The 14,589-nt window shown below is 39.6% G+C and overlaps 1 protein-coding gene across 6 annotated transcripts in view; it reads left to right on the top strand.

Annotated features, from left to right (window-relative positions):
• slc25a26 (solute carrier family 25 member 26) overlaps positions 1-14,589 on the top strand; it is a 289,265-nt gene that overhangs the window by 39,694 nt on the left and 234,982 nt on the right. For all 6 annotated transcript variants that reach the window (XM_069937121.1, XM_069937116.1, XM_069937115.1 and 3 more), the window contains exon 4: positions 13,267-13,371. In XM_069937121.1, coding sequence (XP_069793222.1) covers positions 13,267-13,371 — 105 coding nt within the window. The remainder of the gene's footprint in view (positions 1-13,266; positions 13,372-14,589) is intronic.

Genomic DNA, 14,589 nt, shown 5'->3' with positions numbered 1-14,589 from the left:
GCCTCCTGACGAGTGTTTCTGATCTGTTGGACAGGTGTTTGGGAATTGTTCTTCATTATGATGAAAATTCTTCTGTCATCCACACTTGCAATGTAGGTTTATTTTCAACAGAAATATTTTGTTTCTTGTATGATAGAAGTCCGTGTGGTTTTCTTTATCACAAAGTACGAAGATATCACAAAATCTTCCATTATTTCCAACTCGATATTCAAGTTAATAACATTGACTCATTCCAGTACCACCTTGCGATGTACAATCATTGACATTTACAAAATTTTCCATTGCAAGATTTAAAATGATTTATATTGTGTTCAGATTTTTCATCTCTCCTCTTTGAGACTGCAGTTCATTTTTGTAAATTTCAATGGACTTTCCTGTGAAGTTCCAAATTTTTTTATCGTCAATGTGTTGTGCAAATTTTTTTCCTGTGACAAAAATATGTGCGTATTGAATGCTTGTGCAAATATAAACTTGAAATTGTATAATTATGAATTGCTGCATTATTTTAGGGACTAACCTTTTGAGCACACATTAATACCCTTTGTGCACTGGTTGCAAAATGTATGAGCACGAGCACACACGCACAACTTAGAGGGAACAGTGCTTCCCTGGGTCATCGTTGCATTTATAGTGACTTTGGAATGTGCTATTGCCTTGTATAGGAATGAATTGCAGCATTATTTCCTTTGCCATCAATAAAAATTAATACTATATTTCAAAACTGTCAGGATTAGACTTGTACATTCCTGGGGCACAATGGGTACAGGTGCACAGTTCCCAAAAAGTGGCAGCACAGATGGGCAAGGTGGCGAGGAAAGCATTTAGTTTGCTTGCTTTCATTTGGCAGTTGGGAGCTCATTCAGAGTATTGTGTAAGTTCTAGTTGCCTTGCTATCAGAAGAATATTAAACTGCAGAGGAGATTAGTCAGGGTGTTGACAGGACAAGAGGGTTTGAGTTATAGGGAGAAATAGGATTGGCTTGATCTTTATTCACTGGAGTGTAGGAAACCAAGTGGTCATCACATGGAGGTTTATAAAATCATGATGGGCTTGGATAAAGTGAATGCTCACTGTCTTTATGATGAACAAGAAGGCATAGCTTTAATACTGTTAATATAAAGTTAATAGGAGAGATTTAAGAGGGATCCGAGGGGTAATTTTCTCACTCAGTCCTTGTCTAGAATAAGCTGCCAGACAAAAATGTAAAAGTGAGACCAAATTTGACATTCAAAAGCCATTTAGATAGATACATGGATAGGAAGAGTTTGGAAGGATGAGGACAAATGCAGGCAAATGGGACTCACCCAGAGTGTCAATTTGGTTAACATGGACAAGTTAGGCCAAAGGGTCTGTTCCGTGCTGTCTGACACAATAAATTGCCTTTGTATTTCAGTTGAATTCATACTTATCTCTAATATTTGGACCAAAGTGATTTATTTATTCATCAAATGTACATACAAAGATGATGTCTTAGAAGTTGGTAGTTATTAATGGGTAAGAGTTTTTTTTTAACCAGGCTTAAGTTATTCTCTTTTAATTTGATGTTTTCTAATTGTGTTTAGCTTAAATGCCCACTGCCTTGGTAAATCTTGGTGACTGAAGATAATTGGACAAATATAAAATATTCAGTCTTTAATTTGAAGGCATAACATTTGACTTGATTTGTTTCCAGTATGGACCATATATGCTGGTGTATAGGACGACCCCACATTTTCCACCTAAAATGTCAGCTTTTGAGCTATATCCTTTGCTGTCACAATATTTTAAATTACTGTGTAAAGGTTTTAGTTTTATTTGCATGTTTAAAAATAAATCACCTTCGGCTTTTATCGGATCACTTAGACTTCATTAGTTCCGCGCAGGTTAGCCCCACAGAACGGGCATTGCCCCTCAATGCGCACATTCTTTTTGCTGTTGCTATTTGCGTGGAGGTGAGTCGGGTTGTCAGCCAACCCAAAGAAGGTGCACTGAGGGCCTGACCGGGACATTTGTGTGGAGGTGAGCCAGTTTGTCAGCATGAGGAAGGTTGTGGAATGTGCCAAAGGCCTACCAGGACACGAGTTTGAGCTGGCGGGATGGGAATAGGATACGGAGGGGGAAGATAGCAATGGTGTTGAGACTTCGCTGTCAAGGATCGGATTTCTGCCTCATCCTCACCTACCACCCCACCAGCCTTCACATCCAGAATTTCCGGCATGTACTACAGGATCCCACCACTAGATGCATCTTTCCCACTCCTCTTTTGGCCTTCCACAGAGATGCTCCCTCTGCAATTCCATTGTGCATGTATTCCTCCCTACTCATCACATCTCTGGCCCTTTCACTTGTGGCCATAGTCTGGGGCCCCAAATCAACCTTCCATGTTAAGCAACACTTTACCTGTACATCTCGAGCACATATTTACTGGATCCGGTGCACTCTTTGTGGCATTTTCTATGTCAGAGAGACTGGTCGCAGATTGGGAGATTGCTTTGCTCATCACCTCTCCATCTGCAACCACAATGACTCTGTCCATGGCCTTATGTATTGTCCCACCCTGACCACCCACAGATTGGAAGAACAATGCTTTATTTCCATCTGGGCACCCTCCAGCCAGATGGTATGAACAGTGACTGATTTCCATTAAACCTGCTCGCCTTCCCCCATTTCCTGCCTTTCCAGTTCTTTCACCTATAGAGCCCTGCCTTTCCACCACCCCTCCCCCCCACTTCAGTGCTGTTGTCCCCTCTCTCCCTTCTCCACGCCTCATCTCCCTGCCACTCTTTTATTCTGATGCTCACTGTCATTTTCTCATTCTTTGATGAAGGGCTCAAGCCTGAAATGTCAGTTCTGTATCACTGCCTTTGCTACATAAAGGACACTGTTCGACCCGCTGAGTCTCTCCAGCTCTGTGTGTTTTTACCATTTGGTGGTGAAGTTTCTGATGCTTATAATACCAAAGTTAATAATCTTTGAGTTATGACTTGAAACCAGCTACATAAGATCAAAGAGCTCATAGTTGAATAAATAAATTAAAGTGGCTTGTGAGTCATGAATCTTCAGTTCATGAGACATTGGCACCAGTACTAAGGAAACAGTGTTTGAGGTGGGCTTAACCATGGCTCGTTTGAGACGTGTGCCTTGGGAATTAAATAGCTAGAGATGTAGCTTGGCCTATACACCTGTAGTTGGTGAGGATAACTGTTCAAGCAGAGAAAATTCATAAATTTGAAATGATCCAAACCTGACAGCAATGTGGCAATTTCAACAATATTGAATTAAGACTTAAAGTAAGAGATGAACAGAAATAACGAGTTAAGGGAGACGTTAATTTCATGAAAAAAAAATTAGGGATGGCTTGTCAGAATGATCAAACATTGTCATGACAGACAAATTAATTTCAGTGATGAATGGCTTTATAATAGTGACTGCAATAGCAAAGTAATTTGATGATTAAAAATGAGATCAGTCGCATTGCTGCATTACTGTGGCTTTAAAAAGGCAAACAAATAGAATGCGAGTATCCTGATAAAGGGTGATTTAACAGCAGCAGTATGGAAGAATCTTGGATCAGAAACAGGTAGATGGAAAGTTTTAGTTGTTATGAGAAAATAAAAAAATGTAATGGGAACGATGAATGGACACCCAACAGAATTTTAAGAAATACAAAAAAAAATCCAATGCTCAGGCAATTTTATCTTTAACTTTGTTTAAAAAATTCAATTAAGGATGGTTTCTCAGAACATGCATTGAGAAACCAATCAGGAAGCAGAATACCTTAGATTTCATCACTAGGTCTCTTGGCAAATTGTGGTAGAATTTTGCCTTTTGTTGAAGAGTGATAAACCAATGGGTGAAACTTGGGTCAGTCACAGATGGAAACGAGGACCAATGAAAAAGTGTGGAAGCAAGAAGGAAAATGACAGTAGCAGACAGTTTTTAAAAAAAAATGGCAAAATGAAAGTGATAAACCTGGAAACAATCCAACTTCCAGTGCGTGATGTCACAACTATGAACATATGCTTTCTTTTAGAATTTAATTGCCCCATGTTTTTTTTTGTATTTTTTTTTCTGAGGTCAGAATAGAAGCACTGTGTTAGTTTCAACGAAGTCTGCTGTTGCAAATTGTAATCTGAAAAAGATCAGATTGCACCACCAGAGGTGGGTTGAGGCCTGAGTTTTGGAAATTATTTATTTTGCAGCTGGCAACTTTGAGTTTGGAGTCGAAAGTTTTATTTTCTTATTTGACATTGCCGAGAGGAGAGGACTGATGTTACGTGGTACTGAAAGTTATAGAGGGCCTAAGGCCAGAGAGTGAGGAATAGAGTTGCACAAATAAAATATCTTTGCTGGCTGGCGATGTGAAGAATGCTAATTTCATTTTCTTTTAACAGAAAAATGTGGGTGAATTATGAAACTTTTTCTGGATGTAAGTACCCTGGGAATCTGTTGTATTTTTGTTTGATACATGAGAGGAACAGAGCTACCAGCTCAAAGAGAAGGCTTTTGAATAAATAGAAGTCTGATTTGCAACTAGATATCTGGATTTAGAACTTTTGAGTTTGGCAGCAAGGACTGGTATTGTAGGCCTCTTTAATAGATTAGAAAGGGAAAGGGAACCTTGAATGAAACCATAACCTCAACTGGGGGTCAAAGGGATGAAAATAAAGCTACTCTATGAGAAGCAAGAAAATTTATCAGTTAAATTATGTCGAATAGGGTGGCTGAAAGTAGTTGTAGTCGTCATTTCACATCTGGTGGCTGAAAGTCCACGACTACATTGTGATAACCACTGATCAAATTGGCCTTTTCATTCAGTGGCAAGATTCAATTAACAGTTGAGAGGGGGTGTAATATTTAAATTGAATGAAAATGGGGAAAAATACCCAGACATGCTGGAAATCGAAAGTAAAACACAAAATATTGGTCAAGTTTTGAAGGTTCAGCAGTGTTTATGAAAAATAAACATGGTTAACTCTTCATTCCAAGGCGATGCCTCAGACATTTAACATGCACCCAGGGTGTCCAATAGTGAGTTATGAGAAATAGATATCATTGGATTTTTGTTTAAGTTTATGGCATACGAGATGGTATTTTTTTAATCTATAAGAAAGGACATTGAGGCAGAGTAATGGTGAGTAAATCAGACTTGCAGTTGTTTTCATCCCTTACTACTTTTGTTATAATGTGTGATCCGGGATTTGAGTTGCAGCCAGAAGTATGCATTTTAAAGTTTATTCATCAATTATAAACAATATTTTCATCAATTTAAGGTTTTAACAATATTTAAACTATGTCTATCTTTCACATGTTAAACTGGACAATTTTTTCTGCACTTATTTCAATGTGAATGTTCTCTGTATTTGGATCATCACAATTTAAAAATGAGTGTTTAGCACAGTTCAGTGCAAATTATGCAATAATCTACCCCCAAATGCATTGTTTTGAAGCAGGAAATAATTTTGGGGAAAAGGGTTAATTATAGAGGTAACTTCCTTGCTCTGTGAAATTGTTCCATGGAATCTGTTCCCTAAACTTGGGTCTCCACTGTTTCATCTGAACGATACTCGTCGGGCAGTTCGCAGACCCCGATTAATGAATTGTTTGCCAATTTTTTTTGCTCCAAACTCTAGAATTGGGTTTGAAGGTGTTATCTTCTGTCTGAGGAAAGTGCTTTCCCTGACACATAGCTACTGATGGAGAGGAGTGGATTCATTTAAAAAAAAAATTATTTTTCACACTGTGAATCATGTCAACCAAAATATGCACAAATGTTTCTCATTAAATTTACACAGTGACCTTTTCTCCCTTTTTTCCCCCTTTTCCCCCCTTCTCTCTACCCACCCCACAAAACCCATTAGTATTCAATATATACAATACAATAAAACAATATCTTCACACAAAAGAAAATAAACAAGAAAAATGCGTCGTCTATTTATTACAGACTGAATCTAGTCGTTTTGTCTTATCATTTTCATTATAGGGGATGGAGGTCGTAGGCATGCTCTCTCTGATATGTTCCATATATGGTTCCCAAATTTGTTCAAACATTGTGACTTTGTTTTTTTAAATTATATGTTATTTTTTTACAGTGGAATACATTTATTTCCATGTATCATTGCTGTATACTCATGCTCTCTTCCATTTTCCAAGTTGACATATTACATTTTTTGCTATCATAATTAATTTTTTTTGTGCTTTGTCCAATTTAAGGCCTAATTCTTTACTACTTATGTTATTTAAAATAAACATCTCTGGTTCTTTTGGTATGTTATTTTTTATAATTTTATTTAGTATCTGATTTAGTTCTTCCCAAAACTTATTTACCTTTGCACATGTCCAAGTTGCATGTAATGTTGTTCCTATTTCCTTCCCACAGCGAAAACATCTATCCGATAATGTTGAGTCCCATTTAAAAAAAAAATTTGAGGAGTGATATATACGCTGTATAACCAATTATTCTGTATCATACGTAACCTTGTGTTTATTGTATTCTTCATAATTACAGAACATAACTTTTCCCATACTTCGTTTTATCTTTATGTTTAAATCCTTTTCCCACTTTTGTTTAGGTTTATAGTTTATTTCATCATTCTCCTTATCTTGCAGCTTAATGTACATGTTCGTTAGAATTTTTTAAATTATCATTGTGTCTGTAATCACATATTCAAAGTTGCTTCCTTCAGGTAATCTCAAGTTGTTTCCCAATTTATCCTTTAAGTAAGCTTTCAATTGATGATATGCAAACATTGTGCCATGAGTTATTCCATATTTGTATTTCAACTGTTCAAATGTTAATAAATTATTTCCCCAAAAAAACAATTTTGATTCCTCTTCTCTCCCATTCTCTAAAGGAAAGGTTATCTCCTTCTTTGGCTTGGCTTCTCGGACGAAGATTTATGGAGGGGGTAAATGTCCACGTCAGCTGCAGGCTCGTTTGTGGCTGACAAGTCCGATGCGGGACAGGCAGACACGGTTGCAGGGGAAAATTGGTTGGTTGGGGTTGGGTGTTGGGTTTTTGCTTCCTTTGCCTTTTGTCAGTGAGGTGGGCTCTGCGGTCTTCTTCAAAGGAGGTTGCTGCCCGCCGAATTGTGAGGCGCCAAGATGCAAGGTTTGAGGCGATATCAGCCCACTGGCGGTGTTCAATGTGGCAGGCACCAAGAGATTTCTTTAGGCAGTCCTTGTACCTTTTCTTTGGTGCACCTCTGTCACAGTGGCCAGTGGAGAGCTTGCCATATAACACGATCTTGGGAAGGCGATGGTCCTCCATTCTGGAGACGTGACCCACCCAGCGCAGCTGGATCTTCAGCAGCGTGGACTCGATGCTGTCGACCTCTGCCATCTCGAGTACTTCGACGTTAGGGATGAAAGCGCTCCAATGAATGTTGAGGATGGAGCGGAGACAACGCTGGTGGAAGCGTTCTAGGAGCCGTAGGTGATGCCGGTAGAGGACCCATGATTCGGAGCCGAACAGGAGTGTGGGTATGACAACGGCTCTGTATACGCTTATCTTTGTGAGGTTTTTCAGTTGGTTGTTTTTCCAGACTCTTGTGTAGTCTTCCAAAGGCGCTATTTGCCTTGGCGAGTCTGTTGTCTATCTCGTTGTTGATCCTTGCATCTGATGAAATGGTGCAGCGGAGATAGGTAAACTGGTTGACCGTTTTGAGTTTTGTGGGCCCGATGGAGATGTGGAGGGGCTGGTAGTCATGGTGGGGAGCTGGCTGATGGAGGACCTCAGTTTTCTTCAGGCTGACTTCCAGGCCAAACATTTTGGCAGTTTCCGCAAAACAGGACGTCAAGCGCTGAAGAGCTGGCTCTGAATGGGCAACTAAAGCGGCATCGTCTGCAAAGAGTTGTTCACGGACAAGTTTCTCTTGTGTCTTGGTGTGAGCTTGCAGGCGCCTCAGATTGAAGAGACTGCTATCCGTGCGGTACCGGATGTAAACAGCGTCTTCATTGTTGGGGTCTTTCATGGCTTGGTTCAGCATCATGCTGAAGAAGATTGAAAAGAGGGTTGGTGCGAGAACACAGCCTTGCTTTACGCCATTGTTAATGGAGAAGGGTTCAGAGAGCTCATTGCTGTATCTGACCCGACCTTGTTGGTTTTCATGCAGTTAGATAATCATGTTGAGGAACTTTGGGGGGCATCCAATGCGCTCTAGTATTTGCCAAAGCCCTTTCCTGCTCATGGTGTCGAAGGCTTTGGTGAGGTCAACAAAGGTGATGTAGAGTCCTTTGTTTTGTTCTCTGCACTTTTCTTGGAGCTGTCTGAGGGCAAAGACCATGTCAGTAGTTCCTCTGTTTGCGCGAAAGCCGCACTGTGATTCTGGGAGAATATTCTCGGCGACACTAGGTATTATTCTATTTAGGAGAATCCTAGCGAAGATTTTGCCTGCAATGGAGAGCAGCGTGATTCCCCTGTAGTTTGAGCAGTCTGATTTCTCGCCTTTGTTTTTGTACAGGGTGATGATGGTGGCATCACGAAGGTCCTGAGGCAGTTTTCCTTGGTCCCAACAAAGCTTGAAAAACTCATGCAGTTTGACATGCAGAGTTTTGCCGCCAGCCTTCCAGACCTCTGGGGGGGATTCCATCCATACCTGCTGCTTTGCCACTTTTCAGTTGTTCGATTGCCTTATATGTCTCATCCTGGGTGAGGACCTCATCCAGCTCTAGCCTTAGGGGCTGTTGAGGGAGCTGGAGCAGGGCGGAATCTTGGACTGAGCGGTTGGCACTGAAAAGAGATTGGAAGTGTTCTGACCATCGGTTGAGGATGGAGATCTTGTCGCTGAGGAGGACTTTGCCGTCTGAGCTGTGCAGCGGGCTTTGGACTTGGGGTGAGGGGCAGTACACAGCCTTTAGAGCCTCGTAGAAACCCCTGAAGTCACCAATTTTGATTCCTTTTCTCTCCCATTCTCTAAAGGAAAGGTTATCTATTGTAAAAGGAATTAGCGGATTTTATGTCAATAATAATTTTGGTATTTGGTAATTCATTTTTTTTTCTTTCTAAGTGGATCTTCTTCCATGCATTAAGTAAATGAGTTTTTATATTGCACCAGTTTATCATCCCACTTATAAAGCATATGTTCTGGTACCTTCTCGCCTATTTTATTTAGTTCTATCTTAGTCCAGTCTGGTTTTGCCCTTGTGAGAGATGATAAAAACTGATATACAAATATGAACATGAAGATACAAAAATTGATACATGAGTAAATGAATGAAGCCAGTACAAACAGGATAAGCATGAAAATTAGAATGCAGGAAGCAGAGTCAGCCTATGTAAGATAAGAATCTTCTAGTCTTTTCGACAGGATCAGTGATCCCACCGTATGAATAAGATAAGGAGAGGCAAGGAATAATAGAATGTAGGAAGTTGAGGTAGTCTGGGTGAGATCTCCTAGCCGTAGACAGAAGTACCAAGTTCTACATATATAATTAGTAAGCCTTACACAGATTTATCAAGTTATGCATATTAAATTAGTAAACCCTAGACAGGATTAGCGAACTCTGCATATGAAGAAACTGTAACTCTGAGAGTCCGAAAGGTGTGAATGGGGACAAGGGCAAGGTTGTGTTGTGAATAAGGACAATGAGGTTAATGACATGAGGAGACACCGACAGGATACCCCCTGGTCCTCCAAGTGCACAGAAACAGCACGTAGGCAGGCCGGATTACCTAATGCCAAACCCATCCAGGAGGCAGAAGAATGTAAGGGGGAGGGTATCCCTATACTGAAATGAACTGTATAAAAGTTGGGTGAGCCCCAGTGTTTGTGTGTATTCCCAGGGTAAGGGGATGCACCCAACTTTGCATTGTTGTTTAAGAAATGTTCTTTGTTCTCAATATTTGTCTCGAGCAATTTCTGTGAAGGTACATCTGTTTCTAACACCCTTGACTGATAAAAATCTGATAAATACCTCAATTGTGTGGCTCTATAATAATTTCTAAAATTTGGTAACTGCAAACCACCTTGGTTATGCCTCTTAATTTATCCAACGCTTTCCTTGGTTTCTTCCCTTTCCACAAGAATTTCCTTATTCTCTTTAGTTCATTTAAAAAAAAATTCTGTTAAGGGAATTGGTAACGTATTGTATCCTTGGGAAGAGTAACGGATTCATGAACTCATTGCAGGTTTATGAATACAAATTTTCAGCTCGTCAAGTTCATTGAAGGCTTCAGTTGCAAAACTATGTGCTTTTCTTTGCACAACCAGCAATTTCATGATTGTTTGACACTTCAAATGCGATAATTGTCATGCTAGATTTGGGTTTTCTGTTTCTATTTGCTAAATTCACTGGAATGTGAGGACAACCCATATTTGTGTTGGTCAGGTGAGTACAAGTGCATGGATGACAAGAGATGAAGGTGCTTTGCTCAAAGATTACTTTTGGAGCTAAACCAGATGATATTACTTGGCTTTCTGCTGTGCAGGATTAATGTGAAGGAGTGGCTGATAATCGATGCAAACTCTGGTCCCAAAGGGCCATGTCCATGCTATATCTCTGCGACTCCATGATTGTCGACTTGGCATTGCCTTTTCTTTGGGGATGTTGTTAATTGGAGCCTTTGGGGAAGAGTCTCAACTCAACAATGATGTAAAGTATTTGGAAAGATCAGCTGATAAGTTTGGTATTTTACTGCGCTGGCAAGATGGAAATAATGCCATTTTCAAAGGATAGGATCTTATTAAATGTGTGTTATAATTTGATAGGTGATTTTGTTTTTGGGTGATGCTTTGAGGAAGGTCTTTTTAAAAAAATATTCACCTTGCATTTGTTTCTTTGGGAATGTTCAGCCAGTGTAGGCTTTTAGCTAGTTAAAACACCCATAATATCCCCAAACATGTGAATAAGAACGCCTTATATTATTACATTCCAAAATCTAATGTACAAACACAAATTTGTTCCTAGCTTTGTATGACATAGCTAGTTTTCTCTCCACATTTGTTAGTTGTTCTTAGAACCATCGAACACAACAAAGAAACTGGCTCTTTGGTTCTTCTAATGTCTGCAACTATTTTCTGCCAAATCTTCCTGACCTGCATCTGGACCATATCCCTCCATACCTTTCCTATCCTATCTAAATTTTTCTTAAATGTCAAAATTGAGCCTGCATTTACCAGTTCAGTTGTCGGTTTGTTTCACACTCCCAGCACTCTGTGAAATCATTCTCCCTGATGTTCCTCTTGTCCATCTCATCTAACTGCAGTGGAAAAAGCCTGCTCACATTTGCTTGATCTTAGTGGTCTTTCTTTTTGTGATTGTTGTCACTCTTTCCTCCACTGGTATGGTTAACAAATAAATGATTTTTGTGTGTTTCTGACTTGGGCATTAAGTTGATGGAAACCGCTTGCAATCTCCATTTGTGAGAACTCTCAGGTAAGATGCTTGCACTAAGAAATCCAATAAGCTACTATTTAATTTTAATTAAAATTCAATCACAATATGCAAGTGCAAAACAAGGGAAAATTTACAATCTTTACACCAAATTTATTCCACTACAATCAATGTGATGGTCTACATTCTCGGTGATCAGAGTTGAAAGGACCTGCATTCAAAGCAGAGTTCCCAATGTGATGAAATTGATAACTTTGGAAAAACCTCTGGGTGGAAACAAAATCCATTAGATTCTGAATGGAGAAGTAAATGAAAATTGTATCAGTTAACAGTTATTCACAAAGTATAAATTGAACCTTTTTAAAGTTGAATCTTTACATTGTTCAAAGACATGATTGGAAGAATCTTTTTCCACAAATATCTGAGTTACATACTAGTGCTTCTCTTCCTAACACTTGCAAGTGATGTGATGGTCTGCAACGTTAAGTGACTGAGTCACATAGTCATGAAGCATGGGAACGGGCCATATGGCCCACCACTGATGGTGGTGAGATCTGGGGTAAATTACAAACTTTTAGCTGAAGGGGCCTAGTTGACTTCGCTTCAAATCTTAATTATTCAAAGAGTAGAAAATTATTATATTTCTCCCAGAATTGCTGAAATTTGTAAGAGAGTTTTGTGATTCCTTGAAAAGAAAGAGGTCAATATCAAGCCCGATTTTTGCAAAGGAGAGCTATTGGCTTGTATAATATGAAATGTGTATTATGGTCATTCGAAAGGTTGGTGATTTCCAGCTTGGCTTTGAGAAATGCAAGTCTTGCCTCACTATTTAGTTCTTTGAAGATTTTGCTTGCCACTGTTGTATTCTGTAAGTGGGGGGGGGGGGGGTGGCGCTGCCTCCTCATTGTGCATGCGCTAGCTGGCACTTAGTGCACTGCCATCCTGCTTCCCCCTCATGTGCGCGAGAAGAAACATGGCCGTGCACAGGTAAGTGCCCTTTCTGCCCCTTAATCTGTCCTCCATTTGGGGGTGCAGGGCCTACACCCTTAAATGGAGGACATATTAACATCCAGCTCATAGTAGAGCCAGATGGAGGACAGATGGCTTAAAAGCTGGACTGTCCAGCCTAAAGACGGATGTCTGACAACCCAATGTACTTAACAAATAATTTCAGAAGAGAAGGGGGTGGAATTTTTAGAAAAAAAATCTTAAAAAAAGAAAAGAATATTAAATTTATGCAGTTTAAGTTGTATTTGACAAACTATAACAGGGATACAGGGCATATAAGAGCCAAAATGTGCATAGTTGGCATCCCAGAGTCTGAAGGCTGGATGCAGCCATCTTTATTCCTGTGTGCATGCACAAGTCTTCGGTTGGCACATGCACATTTGCGTATTGGAGTTTGGCGCATGCCTAAGGGCGCAAATTCAATATTGTCAGTGTGCTTAATTCTTAAACATGCGCCAATTGAACTCTAATATCCGAACCCACTGCGCACGTGCCAACCTAAGACTCGCGCATGCACCCAGGAATCAAGATGGCTGTGCCCAGCCTGCGGACCCCAGGGCGCTAACAAGGTAACTATGCAATTCTGACATGTCCATTCTGAGATATGACCGATCCTTCAGTCCGAATTATGGTCGTAAATCGGCGAGTGCCTGTACTTGAAATAGATATTTTATGGAGTAATCAGTGTTTATATAAAAGTTACTTGGAAAAAGAAAGTGTTCTTATTTTGTCAAAGTGGCACTCAGGCCTTTATCCTTGAATGTTCTACTTGTAATTTAAAATGTCAGGAGTGTTTATAAAGAGAAAACTAAAAGGAGGGTTTCTTTCAAAATTGCTTGTTTATTTTTAAGGCCTATGTTTGCATTTTGAATATTCACTTTTTTCATCCAGCGTGCAATAACTTTGCTGAACTTGTGCTTGATGTTATCTTTTGTTTGTTCACAGGTTGCATGTCTCATTCGAGTTCCAACTGAGGTTGTCAAACAACGGTCCCAAGCTTGCCCCACCCTCGGCACTTATAAGGTGTTCATTGAGACTCTAAAGCAAGAGGTAAGCTTAATTATGTCGTGTCATGCATATTACCCTTCATGCTGGGAGATTGTTTTCTTGGACAAATATTTTAATACATTGAAGAAATCCTACTGATTTTGTTTTATTCCCGGTGAGTAGGGATTCTGACCCTCATTGTCCCCCTAAATAAGTGACCAATAAGTGTTCTGCTGCTTGCTCCATTGCATTGAAAGATGATCAAATCGATTTAGGTTGTGACTCAAGGATTTGTCTCTCTTATCAGTTGTGACCTCCCTCTAGAAATAAAGAAGTTGCAGAAAAGAGTTGTTGCCCATTGAAGTAAAGTAAGGTACCATGAAGGCAGTCAAAATTGTCCTTTGTAATATTTGTGATCTTCATGAAGCATTACTGTAGAATTATTTATCCAATCTTTATGTATTTTCTGTCTCCATATTACACCTGGAGGCATGTAGATTTAATTTGTGTTGTCATTCCTTAAATCCCATTTGAGAACACAACTTATAAACAAGAGAGTTATTACTCATTCAATAGATGATTCCAATAATTAAATCGTGAATAAAATTGTGCTCCATTTTGTATTTCATTAGTTGAGTGTATTTTTTTGCTTTATTGGTGAAAGGAAGGTTTCCGAAATGTGGAGATGAGAGTTTATTGTTACATACATCAGTGCACATGTACATAGTACTTAAGCCTTTGTGGTGGCTACACAGGTACATAAAATACACACACCTTAAGTATAAATTAACTTGATGCACCACAAGTGGAAAAAAAGATGATAAATATAAAAGGATAGATAAATATTCAGAGTGCAAAAAAATGTGATGTTACAGTAATGCAGACAGTTTTTGTGTGACCTGGAGTTGTGATTAGGTAGTGCAGTAAAGTTCAAGAATCTGGTAGTCTTGTGGGGGGGGAATATGAACTTAAAAAGGGAGACATGGTTAGCATCGAGGTTAGTGCAGCACTTATTACAGTGCCAGTGACCTGGATATGAATCTGGCTCTTTACATTGAGGCAACTATAAAGGTAGCATGTCACTGTCCTTCCTTTCTGCGTGGGTTTTTCCTGAATGCTCTGGTGTCCTCCCACTGTTCAAAATGTAGTGGATTTGTAGGGTAATTGGGTGACATGGGTTTATGAGTTGTGGGCCTGGTACCATGCTGTATATATGTCCAAATTTAAACCTTGCAATGCTGGATGTTTGACTTCTGTGCCATCTGCCTGAAGATAACAGCA

Source organism: Narcine bancroftii, chromosome 5 (genome assembly GCF_036971445.1).
Source record: "Narcine bancroftii isolate sNarBan1 chromosome 5, sNarBan1.hap1, whole genome shotgun sequence".
NCBI lineage: Eukaryota > Metazoa > Chordata > Chondrichthyes > Torpediniformes > Narcinidae > Narcine > Narcine bancroftii.
This window is presented reverse-complemented; position numbering and strand designations above follow the sequence as displayed.